Source organism: Eschrichtius robustus, chromosome 13 (assembly GCF_028021215.1).
Source record: "Eschrichtius robustus isolate mEscRob2 chromosome 13, mEscRob2.pri, whole genome shotgun sequence".
Lineage (NCBI taxonomy): Eukaryota > Metazoa > Chordata > Mammalia > Artiodactyla > Eschrichtiidae > Eschrichtius > Eschrichtius robustus.
Window position 1 is genome coordinate 38,243,388 of NC_090836.1, and position 23,954 is coordinate 38,267,341.

At 39.1% G+C, this 23,954-nt stretch overlaps 1 protein-coding gene across 2 annotated transcripts in view; it reads left to right on the top strand.

Moving 5' to 3' along the window:
* The window catches only part of ANO6 (anoctamin 6), a 214,471-nt gene extending 190,773 nt beyond the window's left edge, over nucleotides 1-23,698 (top strand). For both annotated transcript variants that reach the window (XM_068560153.1, XM_068560154.1), the window contains 4 exons: nucleotides 5,160-5,365; nucleotides 9,342-9,544; nucleotides 11,022-11,127; nucleotides 20,484-23,698. In XM_068560153.1, coding sequence (XP_068416254.1) covers nucleotides 5,160-5,365; nucleotides 9,342-9,544; nucleotides 11,022-11,127; nucleotides 20,484-20,690 — 722 coding nt within the window. In that variant the 3' untranslated portion in view covers nucleotides 20,691-23,698. The remainder of the gene's footprint in view (nucleotides 1-5,159; nucleotides 5,366-9,341; nucleotides 9,545-11,021; nucleotides 11,128-20,483) is intronic.
* Nucleotides 23,699-23,954: the final 256 nt, after the last annotated feature.

Here is a 23,954-nt window from a genome sequence, read left to right on the forward strand (position 1 = left end):
ACCACCAGCACTGGGCCCCTCTGCCCCATGGAGGGAACTCCAACTCCCCTCTGCCTGAAAACCCTTCCCCTCCTTTTCTACCTGCAAGAGTTCCTACCCAGCCTCAGCAGGAACCCTCAACTTTTCACACAGAGTTTCTGCTCTCTTCTCTAGGTATCAATAGCACTTGACTCTTGTCTTGATAGTATGTGATTGTGTGCATGCCTCTCTCCCTGGCTAGACTGGTCCTGTTGGAGGTTAGCACTCAGGCCTTTGCATCTTTCAGTCCTCAGCTGGGACACCACTGCCTGGACCCTCAGAAATATTCAAGTGACTTGAGCTTGGAGTCCCAACACACCCAAATACAACTGTTAGTTGAGTTTACAGTGGCATTGCCCCAGCGGCCCCCGCCAGGTTCTGTAGAGGCATATGTGTTTTGAGTGAAATTTCTTTATTTTGTTTAGTGAATTCCCCACCATCCTTTGAGATTATTAGAGTGAGCCTGGGTTGTTAACCAAAATTGCCTCCCCAGGTGAATGGTCCTGACTTCTGAGAACTCAGACTTGGGACCTAAGAGAAATAGTCTGTCAGTCTTAAAATCTGAAAAGCCATAGGATAACGTTTTGTACTTAGAGCACCGTACAGCACAAACACCTGTCTCTCGAGAACTTGATGATGCCTTCCCAGTGGGCGGGTGCTACAGATGAAATGCAGTAAAGTGATGAAGTGGGCCCTGCTTCTCTCTGGTACTGCCTCTTTCACCCTTGCATGTTCACTTGATCTTACCTTCATATATTATTTTCTCCATTTAATTTACTGTAATTAATACCACTTGTTCTTCAACATCTCCTTGCACCTGCCCCTCTCTTTCCCTCTCTCTCCAGTGCTACACCCGTCCAGGCCTCCTCTGCACTCTCCAGGACCAGGCCTGTCTTCCCCCACTCCCCCATCTCTGCTCTGTTTCTTCCCACCACCTGCATTGACATATCCTCATCTTTGCAGGATGAACTTTCCAAAATGGCAACTAGGTGACTGGGGAGGATTTGTAGGCCTCTCATCTCTTTACTCATTCATTCATCCATCCATCTAACGACGATTGAGCAACTGCTTTGCCAAACACTGTATCAATTGCTGGGGATACCAAGAAAAGTAAGACTTGGTATCTGGCCTCCCAGGGCCAAGCAATGGATGGTGAGTACTTGGTGGATTGCTAAGCAGGTGAACACAAATCAGACTTCCTAGAGCAGGTGATATTTAAACTGGATGTTGAAGGGCGAATGGAAGGTAGCTATCTAAAGTGTGATAGAGGTAATGGACATTTCACGCAGAGAGATGGGTGCAGTTTCAAGTTACAAGGGCATGAAACAGCTTGGCCAGTTCAGAGAACGGCAAGTAAACAGAGTATGGCTAGAACAAAGGATCCGTAGGTGGGAATATCAGGTAAGCAAGGGCTATATCATGATGGGTCTTGTGTGCTTAGCCAGGAGACTTGAACTTATCCTTAAAGAAATAGGGATACCTTGGAATATTTGTAAGCAAGAGAATTCCATAGTGTTTATGTCAAAGAAGATCAGATTATTCTGGCAGCAGAATGAAGATAATATTTTGGGTGGGGCCTGCATTTGGTGGGGAGAGGGTTTCAGGGGGCTATACCGGCTAACCCACACAACAAGGGATAAGCACCTACATGGAGGCTGTGGGCTGAGGGAAAGGAGACAGATTTGATAGGTGTTAAAGAGATGGCTAGAATGGCAGGTGAGGAATAGAACTGTTAAGATAACTTCTAGGAGAGTGGATATGCAGGGTGGAATATAAGGAGAGGGGTTGGTTTTGAAAACATGGTTCTGTGTTGGATATTTTGAGTGTGAGGTGTCTATGAGACATCTGAGAGGCGAGGTCTGTTATTAAATTGGATTTGCCAGTCGGGAACTCAGAGGAGCTGCGGGTGAGACCATGGGGGTGATTCGGGCATTGCCAGGCAGAGAATTGATGATGAGGCCCTGGGGAAAAGGGGCGTTTAAAGGGTAAATGGGAGAAGAAAAATACGCAAAGAGCAAGAAGAATAGCAGAACAGTTGGGAGAAAACTAGCAGAGAAGACTATCACCTTGCTTGAAAGGGATTTGAATATTGACTGAAAGGAGCATAATGAAAAGGGGGAGGGGGAGGCAAAAAAGCAAGAGCGAATAAATAAAGTCCCCGTAATTGCCGGGACTGTGGGAAAAAATACAAGAAGCACTATAGTTAGATATCTTTAAAAATTTATATCTCTGTGTGTGTGTGTGTGTGTATGTGTGTACACACACACTTCTACCTTGGCTTTTTAAAACTATTTAAGTAAACAAAAATCAAGGGGGAAAAACATTCCACAGAGAGGAAAATATTTGGCCATATCAAAAGCTGCCGGCAGGGGGCGGGGCGGGGGCGGGGAGGGCACTGCGGAAAAAGCTGCCCAGTAATCAAATAAACAAGGACTGAAAACGTACACTGGCTTTGGCATGCGCAGCCACCAACAGAGTTAGCAAGACGAGTTTCAGTGCAGTGGTGAGGGCCACAGAGGATGCAGAGCTTTGAGTGATGGAGAAATAATCAGCGCAGGTACTTCTTCAAGAAACTTGACTTTAAAGAAGAAAGCATAGAAAGTATCAGAGAGCAATTCAGGGTCATGAGAAAGTTTCAGGCAAGGGTTGTTTTTGTTTTTACAATGGATGTTTTTTGCCTTGCTGAGTTGATAGGCCTTTGTTGTTGTTCTTGGTTTCAAAAGTTGTTTAGAAAGTTCTTCTCACTTGAATATCAGAGCAGATTATGCCATGCTGGTTTTTTTCTGGTACTTTATTTTTTAATTAAAAATGTTTAATCCATCGAATTTATTTTGATATCAAAAGTGAGGACTCCATACCAGTTCTTCTAATGATTTAGCTAATTACTCCAATACTTGAATCCACTGATTTGAAATATCATTGTTATAATATACTAAAATCCCATGAATATCTGCATCTGTTCTTGAAATCTATTTAATTCATACTCTCTATTAATGCACTAGTTCTGAACTGTTACCATAGCAATATAATACACATTAATATCTCTTAGAGCTGGTCCCATTTTATCCTTTTTCAGAAATATCCCTAACACTGTCACTTTAAACATCCCTCCTCATTATTTCACTTGTGTACTTGTATATATTTCTTTTTTTTTTTTTTTAATTTATTTATTTATTTATTTATTTATTTATGGCTGTGTTGGGTCTTCGTTTCTGTGGGAGGGCTTTCTCTAGTTGCGGCGAGCGGGGGCCACTCTTCATCGCGGTGCGCGGGCCTCTCTTGTTGCGGAGCACAGGCTCCAGACACGCAGGCTCAGTAATTGTGGCTCACGGGCCTAGTTGCCCCGCGGCATGTGGGATCTTCCCAGACCAGGGCTCGAACCCGTGTCCCCTGCATTGGCAGGCAGATTCTCAGCCACTGCGCCACCAGGGAAGCCCTATATTTCTTGAAGAACTTTAGCATCACCTTTCAGCTTTTTTTCTTAAATCCATTTGGGATTATTAACTAAATTTGCATTCAAATTCTAAACTTTATTTTGGAGAAAAAAATCTGACATGTCCCCAAACTTGAGTCTTCCCCCAATTAACAGTATGGTGCATCCATTCATTCATCATTATTTGTTTTTCTTTATTTTTTTAAGTCAGTTATCATAACCATCTTAACATTTTTCACTAATTTATTTCTAAATAGTCTGTGCCTTTGTTGTCATTATGAATGGTATCTTTTCTCCTCTGGATTTTTAACTGGCTTTACTGCTAATAAAGTCCTAATTTCTGGCTTCTCTTGAATAGTAAGGAGATCTGGCAGCATTGGGCCCTCGTTCCAATACGGTGCCTCTGAGCAGTCCCTTCCATTAGGACGTCCGCTTGCCAGTTCGCCAGTTACTGTACCCATTCCACACATTCCTCTTGCTTGCCTGGCCCCTGGAGGCGGATGAGTTCATTTAGGGTTGGGTGACTCATGGACACAGATGTTGACATCACTGCTCGGTGACATGCTGCTGACTCTATAACGTCACGAACTCTGGTCCTTGCCTGTGTGATTTCCCTGAACACAGCGGCTCCTGCCTGGCCTGTAGACTGGCCAGATCTTTCCAACCCTGACTGCTTTTCTGCAACACTTTCTGGCCTCTCATATCAGAAGCAATTGCCAGCTCCTCCTACCCAGCCACCGCCTCCAGAGTCTTGCCCTTCCTGGCCAGAGTGATCCCTGCCCCTTGGCTGAGCAATAGCCCTAAAGGGCCTGTAAATTTTCCTCTGATCCACTGTCTTAGTTATATCCCTATGCTAGTTCACTTGAAAGGTCTGCCAGCTAGGAGAGAAGGGTGTGAAACTTTTAGATCTCTGGCCTTATCATAGCTAACCCTACCTTCCCGTGGTACAGCTTCCCCCAGATCTCTGCTGCCCCATCTATAGCGAAGCCACATAAATTACAGACAAAGGGAAAGAACTTCTAAGCCACCACCCCAATTTTGATTTAGTGTGACTATATAGACTGCAACAATATCGAAACAAAAGTTCCTGAAAAAGGATTATATTTTGACTTATTAAGACACTTACTGCATACATTTCCATGATTTGTAATAATATCCCAAATTCTCTGAATGTGCTGCACTTGCATTCACAGACTCAGGGGAGCTTGTTCATTTGCTTATTTTCAGCGTATTTCCTCCAGCATTCTCCAAACACAGGCTTCCCAAATTTACATTTGGTACATTTCTTATTTCTTTTTAGCTTGTTAGGTATTTCCACAATATTCCTGTTCTTTTTTTTTAACCCTAAATCACAGATCCTCTTCCAACATTTTATTATTTCTACACTGAGAATGAATAATATGTTTAGAGTGTCCCAAGTGTATTACTAGCAAATAACTATGGTTGACTAAAGATTTTTAAATATGTTATTCCTATTAAGTGTATATATGTGAAAGAAACAGGCTATAATTAGTCTTCTTTCCAGAGGTTTTATATTTGTCTTTTGTTTGGATTCTTTCACTGTTGAACATTATTATTACCACGAATGTCTTTTCTCTTTGGGATTTAGTTCACTGTTTGCCTTTCTCTTTCTTAACGAGAGTAAAGGAATGTGTGTTGTCCTTGCATCCATCCACCACTCCATGATGTGTGTCCATTCCATTGACAGTTATTCAGTTTGGGTTCGTCACCTTATTTGTGGCCTCTTTTCCACTGGCCCCTCTGTTGGCTCTGGTGAACAATATATTGGAAATAAGAGTGGACGCGTGGAAACTGACTACCCAGTATAGACGCATGGTGCCAGAAAAAGCCCAGGACATCGGAGCATGGCAGCCCATCATGCAAGGAATAGCAATTATGGCTGTGGTGACCAATGTGAGTAAATAGGCTTCACAGGGTAAAGACCTTGCAAAGTCCAAAAATGCATTAGGGTTGCTTCCTAAGGAATCCAGTGTTGGGTATTTCATAATGTGGGAGGAAGATGCTAATACTGTCATTCATATAAACAACATAGTTGCTATAACTGTAATTGTTATTTTTTAATGTATTTTGTCTGTTGTACATTACGTATTATTACTGGTGAATTACAAGACCTCTTACAGAGGCAGTTGCTAAGAATAGTGACCATTAAGCTACTGTCACTCATTTGCTAGTGTTTATTCAATAGAAACATGGTAGTAGTATTAACGGTAAGTACTAACTCTTTTAATCCTCACATGACTATAAAAGGAGTTACCCAACAGTGCTTTTATAATGGAGATAGAAATCTGTCCATTTAGAGTTTGAAGACCCTAAAATAAGAACAATCATGCCACCACATTTTACTGTATATTCCAGACGACGAATTTAAAATAGGAACTATTTGATGATGAAGTATAAACGCTTTGTGCATTCCCAGCCATTCCTTGCCTTCCTCGTGCCCAGGGGCAGAGGTTCCTTGAGGAGGCAGATTTAGGGCACGTCTCATCTCTCCTCACACCACCCGTGGTCTTTTCCTACCCACTGTTGGTCATTAGCTAAGCATCCTCACGCCCTGCATGTGTCTGAGTGATGAGGGAATAGAATGCAGTTGTTTACACCCTGTACCGATTATGGACCAGTCTGAACAGTCTCTCTCCTTCCCCACCCCTGCCCTCACCGGCCAACAGGGAGCGGGCAAGCAGAGCAATTCCCATGCCAGCCCATCAGGGAACCGCCTTCCCTAGAAATGCCCGTACAACCAGGGCTATTTCCTCCCTTATTTCACTGCCAATTTCACTCCCAGATTACAGTCCCCAACAAAGTGATATCCCAGTTTTAACAACTTCTTAATCAAGTCACACTTACCCTGCATCCGCCACCTTTTCCCACGAGCACTTGTAGAAACAGAACAGAGTGGGGCAGTGCCTGAGCCGCGGCTCCCAGCACTGCAGCTTCCCAACTGCACGATCTTGGGCCAAGCCTTAACCCTTCAGAGCTTCATTTTATCGTTTGTAAATCGAGTAATTCCCTATCACGTATTTTCAGACTATTATATACCACAAAGGGGGCTTAGGGAGTTCAGTGAGTTAATGCATGGAATGCACAGAGCCTGGTCCTCACGGAATGTTAGCAGCTGCTTTGTTATCATCTTGATTACACATCATCATTTACAGTGACAATGTAGACCTTGCCAGGTGTCAAAACTAGAGGCACGAGAATTTTACAGTGCGTCACTGTCTGGACCATGGTCACAGTTTTACGTAATAAGACAAGTTATCTGGAACCCAGCTGTCACCCCCCAAGAACCCTCAATTTATCTGGATTGCATGCTGTCCCTCCTTTTTGGAGAAAGTTGGCAAATCACACACAAAACAACCGCTAGATTTTGTCGGTTTCCACACACCCAGATAGCCCCCACCTTCAGCGTCCACTGCACTGAGAAACGTAGGCTGACGTTCAGAAATATGACAGCGAGGCCTTTCAAGCTCCACAGTCATAAAAGTATGAATCTGTCATGTTCAATATGCTATACGACACGAAGCCAGGCAGGAACGCGGACTTGTGTGCTTGCAATTTTTAGCAACAAGGTTTGAAACTAAAAGCATTTTTGTTTGACCTTCAGCAAACCAGAAAATTCAATTGACTCCTACTCCCCATTACTCAAGCGTCCTGGTCTGATTGTATGAGGCACCTTTTCCTCGTCCCCCCAGCATGGCTCCACACCATTAGCGCAGATGGAGTATTGGCTGCGTCTCTAAGACGGCTCTACGCGCATGTGTGTGTGCACACACAGGCACACACACGCCCACTAATTGGTGCTACTGGTTCTCATCTAGTAGATGTTTTTTCTTATAACTCGGGCATTGTTTTATTATGCCCTAGAAAAATTGCTTATTCGATCATCTATTGAACTACGGACAATCCTTTTTTCCATATTAAAATTTGTGACAGCTTCCAAGATGCAGCTCCTCTTTATGTTTGCGTATTATTCTGTAAGAGTTAAACATGTATATTATCCCCTCACATACCTAATTTGTGCCTTCCCAATCTCATGTGCACAACAATAGCTAGCTTCCCATAATAGGAGAACTTTTAGGAAGCAGGAAGAAGAGAACAGGCACCAGGGATATGAAAGGGCATCAGGCAGGAGTCTGGTATAAAATCATTCATTCTAAAGCTGCTGGTTCAATAAATAAGCTGAATTGACATTGTTGCATCATGCCAGAGCATCTGCTATTGAAGACCTATTTTAATTTATTTTGATATAAATGGAAAATTGTGTTTGGGACAGCATGGGAAATGAAGCACACTGCATTTATTTGTAGTCTTGCAGTGTGTCTCAAAGCAGCTCAATTCAGGAGGAAAAAGTATCTTGTCAGAAGGCAATAGAATTATCTTCCTTGTTGGAACTTTCGTAGCTTTTTGAAGCACATCTGCAGGTGATTCTATAAAAAGCTAAAGTTGAGTTAAATGATAACAGGAAATTTTAATCTATTGAAATCTAGGAAAAGTAAAGTATTCTTGTCCTTCACCACCGACAGGGAAGCCTACACGCACCCAAAGAGACTCCATGTCAGAGGAAATGACAAAGCTGGTTCTATTGGGGGGGGGGGAATTTTTCAGTAGAAAAGCCCCTCAGTTGTTTTTCTTGCTTTACCTGAGACCTTGTTTATTGGCCTGTGGTCTCACTGTGCCTAAACCATATGTTCAGATGAATACTATTAAAATCGTGTTGTGCAAAAAACATGTCTTTTCTTCTGCTTCAGTAAATGACCAAAACATTTAGCTTTGTTTATTCACATAGAATTTGGATTGAAGAATATTCTTTACTTTCTCCTTCCTTCAAACCGGTTTTACACATTGAGAGATTAAAGCCCAAATTAAAGAATTTTGGAGAAAATTCATGTAATTCATAATAACTTTAGATCCTAATAAATGTCTGCCTGGTGTAGACTCTGGTTTAAGACTGACCCATATTTATTTCTTTAATCTGGGAACACACTAAACTCTCTTTATGTTATTTGATAACTTACAGTGTTTTTAACTCTATCTTTTTAACCTTTTGGAAGTTTAGAGGCTTAGACACTAGGTCTAACAAAATAGATATCATTGCTTGACTGTATGAATAGAACGATCCCAATACAATTTCTTGTTACTACATTTTATTAAAGTAACAGAGTTCTTGCTGTCTAATAAAGCAACAGACGTAAGTATATACTGAGAGTTTAAATCAGACTATGGGTTGACTTGTCTAAACAAGTCAAGATACTATAGGGAAAAAGTATGAATTTGAAGGAAAATAGATATTATGCAGTTAGTATTCTATTTTTAAGAGGTAAGTGATAAAAAGGTAGCTTTTTCTCAATTATTTATCTACAAAGGAATCATATAAAGCCAACCTATTTTCATAATATTGACCTTAGTATGACGCATACAAAAGGGCATTCTAAATCATAAAAGACTAAATTATATCAAATAGTGCTCCAAGGTTGATTGAATTTCATTATATTCTAATTTTTTAAAATATAATTTACAAATAACATATGCAAGCAGCTCTTGAGTTGTCCACAATACCCTAGTCTACAATTATTCTTACTGTACTTAAGACACATAATAGGCAACTATCAGGCCTTTGCTTTTGAACTGCAGGTGGACTTCTGGACATTCCCTTAAAGATCAAAAGCAAAAGAACTATTTTACTTTAAAGCAGCTGCTCAAAGACTTTAGGATACTCACTACCTATATCCATTTGACAGGAAAGAATTAAGGTTTCTGAGTCTTTAATTTAAAAAAAAATCAACTGATGAAAATGTAATTCTGTCATGTTGGTTAACCTTAGCTATAAAGGCTCTCAATTAATACCCCCTTTACTGTTTTCTTCCCAACATAGGCCATGATCATTGCTTTCACATCAGACATGATCCCCCGCCTGGTGTATTACTGGTCCTTCTCCGTCCCACCCTATGGGGACCACCCACACTACACCATGGAGGGATACATCAACAACACTCTCTCCTACTTCAACGTTGCCGATTTTAAAAGCAAAAGCAAGGAAAATCCGTACACTGAGCTTGGTGACTATACCACATGCAGGCAAGTTCTGCTTATAAGTGTTTAAAAATGTACTTCATCTTTTAAAGGAATTTTATTGTAATAAAATTCTATTTGGTATCATTTAAATAAAATTGCTAAAGATGTTTTCTTCCTAGCTTTCTTTTCAGTCAGACTTTAAAAAGGATGGGATATAAAAGTTAATACAGACTAGGGTTAGAACTTTCAAGCCAAACCATAAGGCAAGATTTTTAAATGAGAGTTTCAAATGATTACAGGAAGACTGATCCAGGGTGAAAGTCCTATATCTTAGAACTGAAGAAACTCTAAGAGTTCCAAAAAGCAAGATAATTCAGTTGTTATGACTAATGTGTTATTCAAGCACAACCTGACGGGTACTGAATGATGACAAACTAGTATGCACCATCACTTAACAAAGCAACACAAAGACAAAAATGTAAATACCTCAGCCTGGCCTAGCAGTGTTCTCTAAAAGTGTTCCAAAGCTCTCTGCACTAATATTAATGGCTGGTAAGATCAACTGTGGACAGTGTACACTTAGTTTTGTCAACTAAGCTACTAACTGAAAAGTTTGTTGACTGCGTGTCGTAGAGTTGTGTGTGTGTGTGTGTGTGTGTGTGTGTGTTTTTCAATCAAAGTCTTAAAGGAGGCTTTAAAATTCATTTAGTTCAACTCCTCAAAGCCTTCTCTGATTCACATTCTCCACAACACAACCAAGAAACCAGAGATAAGCCCCAGATAAATGTTTCCAAGTTACACATAGTAAAACCTCTTCAGAATCCTCATTGGATCTGGTTACTCTTACTTTACATAGTTCTAAAGAGGAATTAAACTAGGTCTAATAGGTTACAGGCAGAAAATGAGAGATGTGCTACCTGAGGGAAATACACTAACAGCAGTAGCATATGATGTCTGACAACAAGGAAATTAAGTAAGAAAATTATAAAAAGTAGGTTAGTATTCTCTGTAGAAAGAGATAGCCCCATAGCTGAGTGAACCCTGATGACACCATTATATAAATAAATTTATAAGCATGTTTCTGAAAATATGCTAACTTGTTTTAGTTATACTCTTTTGAGGAAGCAGGGATAAAATTTAAGATATTTTTCTTTTTTACAAAGATGGAATCCATCATTACCATCATCTTCCTCTTGTAAGTTAAATGAAGTATTACTGGAATAGTTATTTCAGGGTTTTGACATCAAATTAAACTCTTGGAGAAAATTTGGGAGTTCCCTGCTGGCCTAGTAGTCAGGATTCCAGGCTTTCACTTCCGTGGTCCCGGGTTCAGTCCCTGGTCAGGGAACTGAGATCCCGCAAGCCATGCCATGTGGCGTGGCCAAAAAACAAACAAACAAACAAACACTCTTAGAGAAAATTTATATGATGTCCAATTTAAAAGAGTGTTGCATGAAGTATGACCTTTTTCAATGGGCCCTTGTTTACAGCATTTGATCAAAAAGAATTATCTCCTGAAATGTCTCCATCTCATTTCCAGGTATCGTGATTTCCGGTACCCTCCTGGACACCCACAAGAGTATAAACACAACATCTATTATTGGCATGTGATCGCAGCCAAGCTGGCTTTTATCATTGTCATGGAGGTAGGAAAAGTATACTCTGAAATAGTTTATGAAGCAGTGTATTTGCAGGCTTTGTGTTGCCTCTTCTGACTTAAAATGTACAATATGTTATCTCTAGCTAATAATTATTTTATAACATTTATTAATAAAATTTGACCTGAGAACAGTAATTAAATGAAGTTGGTTGGGCTTCCCTGGTGGTGCAGTGGTTAAGAATCCACCTGCCAATGCAGAGGACACGGGTTTGATCCCTGGTCTGGGAAGATCCCACATGCCGCGGAGCAACTAAGCCCGTGCGCCACAACTACTGAGCCTGTGCTCTGGAGCCTGCGAGCCACAAATACTGAAGCCCGTGTGTCTAGAGCCCATGCTCTGCAATGGGAGAAGCCACCGCAATGAGAAGCCCACGCACCGTAGTGAAGAGTGTCCCCCACTCGCCACAACTAGAGAAAGCTTGCGCACAGCAACGAAAGCCCAACACAGCCAAAAATAAATAAATAAAAATAAGTAAATTAATTTTTTTAAATAAATAAAGTTGGTTAACTCCTTTAAAAGTTAAAAGCATGTTGTGTGCTAGGGGAATTCAATTCCTTTCAGTTCAGTATTAATTAAAGGCCTTTTTATTTGGGGCACTGGGCTCCATATTAGGCTATGAAGGGTCTTATTCAAGACAAATAAGATATCATATTTTCCCTGGAGAAACTTTTATTGCTATAATATTTTTATTTGTATTATTTTTATTGCATTTTCACAGTATACCTTCTTACAATAGCTTTTTACATCCCTGAAATTTACCAGCTCTGAAAAATGACTAAGGCAGCTATAAATTTGAAATTGATCTAGCCAACTTTACTTCTTACACCAAGTGAATAACTACTACTTAATTCCAAAGATTTGAAAGTTACTTCATTGGTGTGGTCAGTTAGGATTATATTGAGCTGCAAGAAACAGAAAACCCATCAATAGTGGCTTAAACAAATAGGAGTTGATTTTTCTTACATAACAAATTTCACTAGGAGTAGGTGGGTGCTCCTGAATCAACACCAGCTCACTGATGTAAGGACTGTATCTGATTCTCTAGGTTTTCTCTCATTGCATGTCACTCTGTGGTTGTAATATGACTACTGCAACTCCAGATAACACATTTATGTTCTAGGCAGGAGGAAGGAGAAGGGTGATGCTAGCCAAATCTTTTCCTATTTGTTAGGAAAGAAAATGCTTTGCCAGAAGCCCCCAGAGCAGACTGTCACCTACATCTCATTGGCTAGAACTACAGCACATGGTTCCTCATAGCAGCTAAGTAGGCTGAGACAGGAAGTGTTTGGTTTGCTCTGAGTAAAATCAAAATCTGTTAGCAAGAGAAAAGTGGGACAGGCTACCTGGCTTTGATAATTTTTCTAGTATTTTTTTAAGTAGTTACCAAAAATTAACAGAAGAAAATAGTTCATCATTAGTTCACCATCGTAAGTGGATTCCTGAAGTACAGTATCTGATGTATCGGCAAGAATCACTAGTTTATATTCAAATATGTAGTTGCCAAAGTGTTTTGACGTCTACTTTTGATATCGTGGTGGACCTAGATGCTGTGAGGGGCCATCTCACTACAAAACATTTAGAACCAGTTAAAAACATAATTTCCTTTGCAGTTTTGAGCTTACTAGAAGGAAAGAGAATATACAAAGAGGAAAAAAAACCATGATTGCCTGAAATAGAGTAGTGAGCACCTCTGAAGTTAAGGAGTGCTCTGAGAACAAGTGCTGTTATTAGTGTCTCCACCTAAAAGCTCAAGGAGACCAAGCCTTGGGTCAGAAGTGTGGTAGAAGAGCTGAAGTTGAGATGCTTGGATTCAGCCAGGGACCCCACAAAAGGCTAAATATGTCTCAGAGCAGAGGGAAATGCATATCTTCTCTGAATAAAAGTATCCTTAATTTAGACCCCAGTTTTTTCCCAGATTGAGATAAGCAAATATGAGCTAACTATCAAAGATCAACAATGACAAAGGGGAAATTTAAAAAAAAAAAAAAAAAAGAACAAAAAACCAAGAATGAGATTTAGCCAAAAAAATTAAAAAATAAAAACCTGATTTGGACCATCAATAACTTTAAGTGTTTGAATTATCAGATAAGGAATATAAATTAACCATATATGAAAATATTTAAACAAATAAATGACAGAGCCAAAAATGAACAAACAATAAGAAACTGTAAAAAAAAATTATAAGGCAATTTTGAAAGATAATTAAAAAGAACTTTTAGAAATAAAAATAGTTGTTGAAATGAAGACATTAACATATGGATAAAACAGAAGTTTAGGCAAATCTGAAGAGAGAATTAGTGAACTGGGAGACAGATCTGAAAAAATTACCACTAGCACATCACAAAGAGAAGAAAATGGAAAAATTTTTTTAAAAAGAGGTTAGATATGGAAGACAGAATGAGAAGGACTAACTTTCCCAAAGAATCATAGAAGAAAAAAATGGATAACTGAGGAGATGCAAATCGGAAGAGTCAGTGGATAAAACTTTTGCAGCATAAGTGACAGACATCTGTTCACAAAGAAGAAAGCAAAACAAATATCAAGCAGAATAGATAACAAAGAAGTCAATATTTACATGCACTGTAAGGAAAGTGCAGCACACTGAATGTAAGATCTTAAAAGTAACCTGAGAAAAAAGACAGATGACTGACAAAGGAAATTAAGATTAGAATGAGAGTAGACTTTTTTTTTAATTGTTGTATAGTTGTTTCACAATCTTGTGTAAGTTTCTACTATACAGCAAAGGGAAGTACAGTTCCCTGTGCTATACAGCAGGTTCTTATTAGTTACCTATTTTATACATATTACTGTATATATGTCAATCCCAATCTCCCAATTCATCGCACCCCCCCCCACCCCGCTTACCCCCTTGGTGTCCACGTTTGTTCTCTACATCTGTGTCTCTATTTCTGCCTTGCAAACTGGTTCATCTGTACCATTTTTCTAGATTCCACATATATGCGTTAATATACGATATTTGTTTTACTCTTTCTGACTTACTTCACTCTCTATGACAGTCTCTAGGTCCATCCATCTCTCTGCAAATGACCCAATTTCGCTCCTTTTTATGGCTGAGTAATATTCCATTGTATATATGTACCACATCTTCTTTATCCATTCATCTGTCGATGGGCATTTAGGTTGCTTCCGTGACCTGGCTATTCTAAATAGTGCTGCAATGAATATTGGGGTGCATGTGTCTTTTTGAATTACGGTTTTCTCTGGGTATATGCCCAGTAGTGGAATTGCTGGGTCGTATGGTAGTTCTGTTTTTAGTTTTTTAAGGAATCTCCATACTGTTCTCCATAGTGGCTGTATCAGTTAACATTCCCACCAACAGTGCAGGATGGTTCCCTTTTCTCCACACCCTCTCCAGCATTTGTTGTTTCTAGATTTTCTGATGATGCCCATTCTAACCAGTGTGAGGTGATACCTCACAGTAGTTTTGATTTGCATTTCTCTAATAATTAGTGATGTTGAGCAGCTTTTCATGTGCCTCTTGGACATCTGCATGTCTTCTTTGGAGAAATTTCTGTTTAGGTCTTCCGCCCATTTTTTGATTGGGTTATTTGTTTTTTTGATATTGAGCTGCATGTGCTGTTTCTATATTTTGGAGATTAATCCTTTGTCCATTGATTCGTTTGCAAATATTTTCTCCCATTCTGAGGGTTGTCATTTCGTCTTGTTTATAGTTTCCTTTGCTGTACAAAAGCTTTTAAGTTTCATTAGGTCCCATGTGTTTATTTTTGTTTTTATTTCCGTTACTCTAGGAGGTGGGTCAAAAAAAGATCTTGCTGTGATTTACGTCAAAGAGTGTTCTTCCTCTCTTTTCCTCTAAGAGTTTTATAGTATTAGTATCCGGTCTTAAATTTAGGTCTTTAATCCATTTTGAGTTTATTTTTATGTATGGTGTTAGGGAGTGTTCTAATTTCATTCTTTTCCATGTAGCTGTCCAGTTTTCCCAGCACCAAGACTGCCTTTTCTCCATTGTATATCCTTGCCTCCTTTGTCATAGATTAGTTGACCATAGGTGCGTAGGTTTATCTCTGGGCTTTCTATCCTGTTCCATTGATCTATATTTCTGTTTTTGTGCCAGTACCATATTGTCTTGATTACTGTAGCTTTGTAGTATAGTCTGAAGTCAGAGAGCCTGATTCCTCCAGCTCTGTTTTTTTTCTCAAGATTGCTTTGGCTCTGTGCGGTATTTTGTGCCTCCCTACAAATTTTAAGAGTTTTTGTTCTAGTTCTGTAAAAATTGCCATTGGTAATTTGATAGGGATTACATTGAATCTGTAGATTGCTTTGAGTAGTACAGTTATTTTCACAATGTTGATTCTTCCAATCCAAGAACATGGTATATCTCTCCGTCTGTTTGTGTCATCTTTGATTTCTTTCATCAGGGTCTTATAATTTCCTGAGTACAAGTCTTTTACCTCCTTAGGTAGGTTTACTCCTAGGTATTTTATTCTTCTTGTTGCAATGGTTAATGGGATTGTCTCCTTAATTTCTCTTCCTGATCTTTCATTGTTAGTGTATAGGAATGCAAGAGATTTCTGTGCATTAATTTTGTATCCTGCAACCTTACCATATTCATTAATTAGTTCTAGTAGTTTTCTGGTGGTATCTTTAGGGTTTTCTATGTATAGTATCATGTCATCTGCAAACAGTGACAGTTTTACTTCTTCTTTTCCAAGTTGTATTCCTTTTATTTTTCTTCTCTGATTACCATGGCTAGGATTCCAAAACTGTGTTGAACAATAGTGGCAAGAGTGGACATCCCTGTCTTGTTCCGCATCTTAGAGGAATTGCTTTCAGTTTTTCACCATTGAGAATGATGTTTGCTGTGGGTTTGTCATATATGGCCTTTATTATGTTGAGGTAGGTTCCCTCTATGTCCACTTTCTGGAGAGTTTTTATCATAAATGGGTGTTGAATTTTGTCAAAAGCTTTTTCTGCATCTATTGAGATGATCATATGGTTTTTATTCTTCAATTTGTTAATATGGTGTATCACATTGATTGATTTGCATATATTGAAGAATCCTTGCATCCCTGGGATAAATCCCACTTGATCGTGGTGTGTGATCCTTTTAATGTGTTGTTGGATTCTGTTTGCTAGTATTTTGTTGAGGATTTTTGCATCTATATTCATCAGTGATATTGGTCTGTAATTTTCTTTTTTTGTAGTATCTCTGTCTGGTTTTGATATCAGGGTGACGGTGGCCTCATAGAGTGAGTTTGGGAGTGTTCCTTCCTCTGCAATTTTTTGAAAGAGTTTGAGAAGGATGGGTGTTAGCTCTTCTCTAAATGTTTGATCGAATTCACCTGTGAAGCCATCTGGTCCTGGACTTTTGTTTGTTGGAAGATTTTTAACCACAGTTTCAATTTCATTACTTGTGATTGGTCTGTTCATATTTTCTGTTTCTTCCTGGTTCAGTCTTGGAAGGTTATACCTTTCTAAGAATTTGTCCATTTCTTCCAGGTTGTGCATTTTATTGGCATAGAGTTGCTTGTAGTAGTCTCTTGTGATGCTGTGTATTTCTCCGGTGTCCATTGTAACTTCTGCTTTTTCATTTCTAATTTTATTGATTTGAGTCCTCTCCCTCTTTTTCTTGATGAGTCTGGCTAAAGGTTTATCACTTTTGTTTATCTTCTCAAAGAACCAGCTTTTAGTTTTATTGATCTTTGCCATTGTTTTGTTTCTATTTCATTTATTTCTGCTCTGATCTTTATGATTTCTTTCCTTCTACTAACTTTAGGTTTTGTTTTTCTTTCTCTAGTTCCTTTAGGTGTAAGGTTAGTTTGTTTATTTGAGATTTTTCTTGTTTCTTCAGGTAGGATTGTATTGCTATAAATTTCCCTCTTACAACTGATTTTGCTGCATCCCATACGTTGTGGATTGTTGTGTTTTCCTTGTCATTTGTCTCTAGGTATTTTTTTGATTTCCTCTTTGATTTCTTCAGTGATCTCTTGGTTATTTGGTAACGTATTGTTTAGCCTCCATGTGTTTGTGTTTTTTACGTTTTTTTCCCTGTAATTTATATCTAATCTCATAGAATTGTGGTCAGAAAAAATGCTTGATATGATTTCAATTTTTTTAAATTTACCGAGGCTTGATTTGTGACCCAAGATGTGATCTGTCCTGGAGAATGTTCCGTGTGCATTTGAGAAGAAAGTGTAATCTGCTGTTTTCGGATAGAATGTCCTATAAATATCAATTAAATCTGTCTGGTCTATTGTGTCATTTAAAGCTTGTGTTTCCTTATTAATTTTCTGTCTGGATGATCTGTCCATTGGTACAATTAAGGTGTTAACGTCCCCGACCATTATTTACTGTTGATTTCCTCTTTTATAGCTGTTAGCATTTGCCTTATGTATTGAGGTGCTCCTCTGTTGGGTGCATATATATTTATAATCATTATATCTTTGTCTTTGATTGCTCCCTTGATCATTACATAGTGTCCTTCCTTGTCTCTTGTAACATTCTTTATTTAAAGTCTGTTTTATCTGATATGAGTGTTGCTACTCCAGCTTTCTTTTGATTTCCATTTGCATGGAATATCTTTTTCCATCCCCTCACTTTCAGTCTGTATGTGTCCCTAGGTCTGAAGCAGGTCTCTTGTAGACAGCATATATTATATGGGTCTTGTTTTTGTATCTGTTCAGCCAGTCTGTGTCTTGAGAGTAGACTTTTTAACATCTATCTGAAAGCCAGAAGAGAAGAGTCTAATATCTTTAAAATGCTAAAGAAGGTAACTGTAAACTCAAATTATAGCAATACTTTGAGTAATTGAAAAATCTGTCCACATTGAAAACACCAAGCCATATGGCTTTCTAGGAGAGTGATACCAAACTTTCTAGAACAGATCATTTCAATATTATACACACTCCTCCAGGGATCAGGAAAAGGAAATACTCTCCAACCCCTTTTAGTTCCTAAAATCAGACAATAGAAAGGGAAGGGGAAAGTATGTCAGTCTTACTCAATGCATAGATGCAAAGATCTTTTTAAGATGTGCAGACTGGATCTAGCAATCTGTTTTCAAAAGATAAAGCATATCACATTGGCTTTATACCAGAAATGCAAGGGTGATGTAACATAGAAAATCTTCATATCTGTAAATATTACCTACCTCAGAAATGGATGGAAAAAAAAAAACAAACCTCTTTCCTACATCAACTTCTGCCTCTTTACTATGTAATTCTATCACTTGAACTCACTAATATCTTTCTCAGCTCAAAATATTCTCCACTGTCACACTACCTGATTTACAAGAAACATTTGACACAGCTGATCACTCTTCCTTGAAACTCTTCCTCACTTGGCTCCCAGGGAAACACATATTTTGCCTTTCTTCCTACCTCTCTATGCAGTCCTGTCTTAACTTCTTTGCCCGTCCCTTCCTTCTCTTTTTAATGATCCATGGCTCATTCCTTGGTTGTCTTTTCTCTCTACCCACAGCGTTGGTGATCTCATGCAGTCCGGAGACTTTAAGTGCTATCTATATGTCAGTGACTTACTAATGGATAGCCCCAGAAGAACCTCTCTTCTGAACTCAACCCATCAATCCAACTGCATACTTGACCTTTCTGCTTGGATATCTAACAGATACCTCAAATCTACTGCCCTAAATTCCCATATTTTCTTAAGTCCACTTGCAATGTTCTTCTCCCTACCATGCACTAAATCTGTTCTGTCCACAGTTTTACCCCCTCTCAATTATGGCAGTTCCATCTCAACAGTTGCTTGGGCCAGAATTCTTGGAGTCCCCCTTGTTTTCTCTCCCCCACTTATTCCACATCCAGTCCTGTTGAGTTTTCCTTTGAAAATATATCACAAATCTGACCACTTCTTACCAGCTCTGCTGCTGCCACCCAAGTTAGAGCCACCATCATTTCTTGCCCAAATTAGGGCAACAGTCTCCTAACTGGACTCCCTATTGTCTTCACATCTCACTCCGAGTAAAAGCCAAAGTCCTTATAATGACATACAAGGCCAAACACAATCTAGCCACGCTCTGTTGCCTCCCTGATGTCACTTCACTCCAGCCTTCCTGGAATGCACCCTTCAGGCTTCTACCAGGTGGACTGTGTTGGCTGTTCCCTTTGCCTAGAATCTCTTTCTTCCTGATGTCTGCATGGCTAAACCTCCTTAAAATCTTTGCTCAATGAGGCATGTCCAGACTGATCTATATAAAATCTATATAAATTTTACCTCCCACCATAACACTCATGATAACTGTTACTCTGCTTTACTTAGCTCATGTCACTTTTTTCCCCATAGCTCTTATCACTTTTTAACACTATGTGTAATTTATTTGTTTTTAATTATGTTTATTCTATATTATCTCTATCTTCTTGCTAGGTTAGGAATTTTTGAACAGTGAATAAATAAAAAGGCTTTCAAGCTTATTAGTCATCAGGGAAATGCAAAGTAAGACCAAAGTGAAAGTCCATTTCATAATCACCATGTTGGTTTAAAAAAAAAAAAAAGTGATGGTAACAAGTGCAAACAAGGATGTAGAGCAACTGAAATCATCACACACTGCTGGTGGGAGTGTCAGCTGGTATAGTTGGTATGATCTTGTAAAATTGAACATTCATGTAACAGAGGGTCTCAGCAGTTCCATCCCTAGGTGCACGCTTTTGAGAAACTCACAGGTATTCTCCAGAATCCAAGTGCAAGAACGTTCCCAACATCATTGTTTCTAATCCAAAAACTAGACACAAACCCAATTCCTTCTGATAGGGGAACGAATAAATTACAGTGTGTTTGCACAATGGATTATATAGAAGTGAAAGTGGACTACAGTTATGCACAATAACATTGATGAATCTTAGAAACTAATTTTGAATGGAAAAAAAGCAATTTTCAAAAGATTGTACCATACTGACAGTATCATACTGTTTTTATAAAGCTTAAAGCAAGCAAAACTAAACAAGATACTATTTAGGGATATATATGTACCTTGTTAAACTATTCAAAAATAAAAGAAAATTATATACAGATACTCACACAGACAGGTTAGTGTTTACCTTTGGGGAAGAGGCCTGGGAACAAGATAGGAAAGGAACACACATAGCATCGTCAGTGTCATGGTGAGTGTTCTAGGTATTAGATGTATTCTGTTCTACATATCAAATAGTATTCTTGAAATTTATAAAGTAACAAAATGTAGCGCCTTGTCAGAGCCATGCTGTGGTGGGAGAGATTGGGTATACATGATGAATGCCCACCACCTTGTCCTGATACACTGCTAATAATGACTAGCAAAAATAAATGGAAGAAACTCTGTGTTCCCCTACATCTCTTGTGATTGACATTTTTCTTCTCTCCCTTAGCATATCATCTATTCTGTGAAATTTTTCATTTCGTATACAATTCCAGACGTATCGAAAAGCACGAAGAGCAAGATCAGGAGAGAAAAATACCTAACCCAGAAGCTTCTTCATGAGAATCACCTCAAAGACATGACCAAAAATATGGGAGTCATAGCTGAGAGGATGACAGCGGTAGTAGATAACAATTTACGACCAAAGTCAGATTAAGAGCTTTATGTTCTGAGAAGCACTTTAAAGAATTTAGCTTTATCAAAATATATTATGAATCACTAATGAGAATAAGTTAAATCACTTTGGCAAATATGAGTCTTAACTATCGCCATTTTCAGGCAGATTATTTTTCAGTTTCAGCTAGCGATGTAGGAACTGGAAAATGTAAAATTGAGATCAAGAAGGGCATAAAACTAATCACCAGGAAAACCAAAAATGTTACTTTTTTTGATAAATTGGAATTTTAGGAACACAGAAGAGGTGCCTTTGTGTGCTTAAAAACAACCCCTGCCAAAGCAGAGTGGATTTTTTTCCTCCATTTCATTATTTTCATTCCTTCTGTTCTCAAGCACGTGATCTTTTTTATTTTTAGGCACTGTTTCATTTCTTCACTTTTTGCCAGATCTGTTCCAGAGTTATCTTTCCCTTACAAATACCATCATTAAAGACTAGACATGCTAGCAGTTGTGTGATTAAAAATATCTAATGCAGAATTGAGTTTGAATGCAGTTTAAGTGTCAGATAGATAGACCCAAGACTTCACAATATTTAGGTGCATTATCACATTCCTACAGAAAAAGAAATCTCAGGTAATAAGAGGAAATTTTCAGTCTTCATCTTGGCCTATCTTTCCATCTCAGAGAAATACTCTTAATGGATTGCAGTGAAGATAGCAAGGTTCTGAGCATATTTGTGCTAATTCACAGTGACACCTTTCATCTTCCAGGAGCACTCCTAGAATGTTCTGTGCCTAATCAATGTCGACTGCTTTGCAAATCTCAAGGGAATAAGATGGCAAAAGCAAGAAAAGTTACAGATTGAAACAGAATTGTGACTCATATTGATCAGGATAATTAATTTACCTCTTCTGAAGATATGTCATTTCTTGAAAAAAAAAAATGAAATCAAGTGATTAAAGTTACATATTTATCAACGTAATGGTTTGGAAAAGATGAACGCATCAGGTTCCCACCAGTTGCCCTTTATCCATGAGATCCCAGGAAGTACAGTATTACAAGCACCCTTGTGATTGTCTCACAGCCATTGTGACAGGCCGGTGCTGCACATGTCAAGAGAACAGCAAGTGCCCTCAGCGTGACCAAACCGTGTTCCTGCGAGGGGTTCTGCACGTCCAAGTGATCAGCCTACCAAAGCATCTGCCACAGAGAAGGCAGCTCAGCGCATCCTCCCTTCTCTTACTCCCAGCCCAGTAACTTGTTTGCACCTGGGGAGCATTTTTTAGGGAGGGAGAGGGAGAGACAGGAGAATACCTAGATTATTCCCAGAAAAAGAAAAGAGACGGGATTTGATTTGAATTTCCAGCCTCCCCTCAAGCCAATCAGGCAATTAAGGGTCAGAAAACAAATTAGTTTGGTCACAAACTCTGCCGTCAGATGGAGGTAACTTCCTGCTGAACTTCTGCCCCACCGTGCACATCTTGACCTCAATTTATTCAGCTCCACAGTCTCTACTGTGCTTTACTGTTTTTCGGGTGCCAGGCCCTCTTGTAGGCTCTGGAAAAGACACAGGGCCCGTACCTCTCACCTGTGACTGGTGACAAGGCAGGGCTGGGTGCAGGAGAGGGTGTCTGGGACTGGATTCTTGCTAGATGGGCCGCCACCCACTGGATGCTGCTAAATGACCAGGTGCCACGGGAGCCGAGACACTCTTGAGTCCCAGCAGCAAAGGACAAGGAAACACCATTCAGTGAGCAGATTTACAGGCTTGTTATAATAGAGTAGCTTCACTCCAGGTCACAATTCTAAATGCCTGCCATGAATGTTTAAAAACAAAAAAAAACAGTATTTCTTCTGTAGGAGTCATCAAAACGGTATTCTGGACTTCTGAATTGTCCCAGTGGATCCGGACCATTTCACTAGCTTTCTTGATAATGTTAATGGTGTGATCAGAGAGTGCTCACAACAGGCCATGTGAGGTCTGGCCACACTGGGAGAAAGAAATGAATTTCTTCTGAGTGGGGAAGTGTTCTCATCCCTTCCCCCGCTCACCCGGGACAGTGCTCCTGGAAGTGGTGCCGCTTCCTCTCAATTACCTCTTCTCTTCTCTGAAGTGTAGGAGTATCTCCTAGTGTTGGATATGGCAATTACTCACTGCTTATGGAATCATAGAAAAGGAAATGTTTTTGCCTTATCTCCTGGTTTATATACTAGAACTTGAATTGTTCATTTATGTTTTCATAAACCATCTTTCATAAATCGTCTTCATAGTTTAAAGTTTGCTTCTGTGGACAGGAGGGAAAAAAACCTCTACCCTTTTAAGGCAGCGAATGTGATGTATGACACTGCCAGTATTCCCCAAACGGCCAGGTTGTAGTGGGGACCCAGGTTAACCTGTGACACTGACAGTGTTCATGTAAGTCTAGAGCTGACTAGTGGGTAGTGAAGAAAATGTGGGGCTGTGTCTGCAGGCACTCGTGGGCTAGATCTGTAAATGTGAGCAGAGGCGGCACCTTGGAAAAATGGATGGGTGTGGCAGTGGGCCTATGAAGGGGAAATCTGGCCCTAGACCTGCCTGGTGTTACCCACTAGAGAAATTTTACTTTGTATCCTTTTGTGATGCCTGTGAATTTTAACAAATCAAAGCATTAGACCAAAATACTCAGGAGATTTTTCTTTAAATATCCCTCAGATGCTTTAGTTATGTCAATAGGAAGGGAAAGCTTTCATTTTTGTTTGAAAACTAAACAAACAAGACCATTTTGCAAACTGTTTGTTTATCACCAAAAGCCTTCCCTTATAATTGCACGTGCATCTTGAATTTCAGAAAACATTAATTCACGATAGGGGGTCAGAATATGCTCTGTGTTGAAACACTTCTTGTACCATTTTCTTGTGTCCATATTATATTTTAAGATGTTTGAAAAGTTAAAATGTATGAGCAGCTTAAGTAAAACTGAAATATTCATGATGCTTTTCATACACTGTGGCATAAGATGTAAAGTTTGTAATATTTTGCAAATTTCTGTGCACTTTAATATTCTTTTATAATTAGGAGCAATTTAATAAATTCATTTTTAAAAACAATACTGTGATCTACTCTATGCAATTGTCACAATGATTTTAAGAAAGAGAGCAGATGTATATCTGTTTACCAATTATGTATCACTCAGATAACAGATGTGCACTTTTATGTGGATTATATCTAAAATTGTATTTTTCATAACTGCACTTACTTAAAAACATGTTTTTTCTGAGAAAAATTGGGGGTGGGGTTTCAGCCAGGGCTGCTGCAGACAGTTGT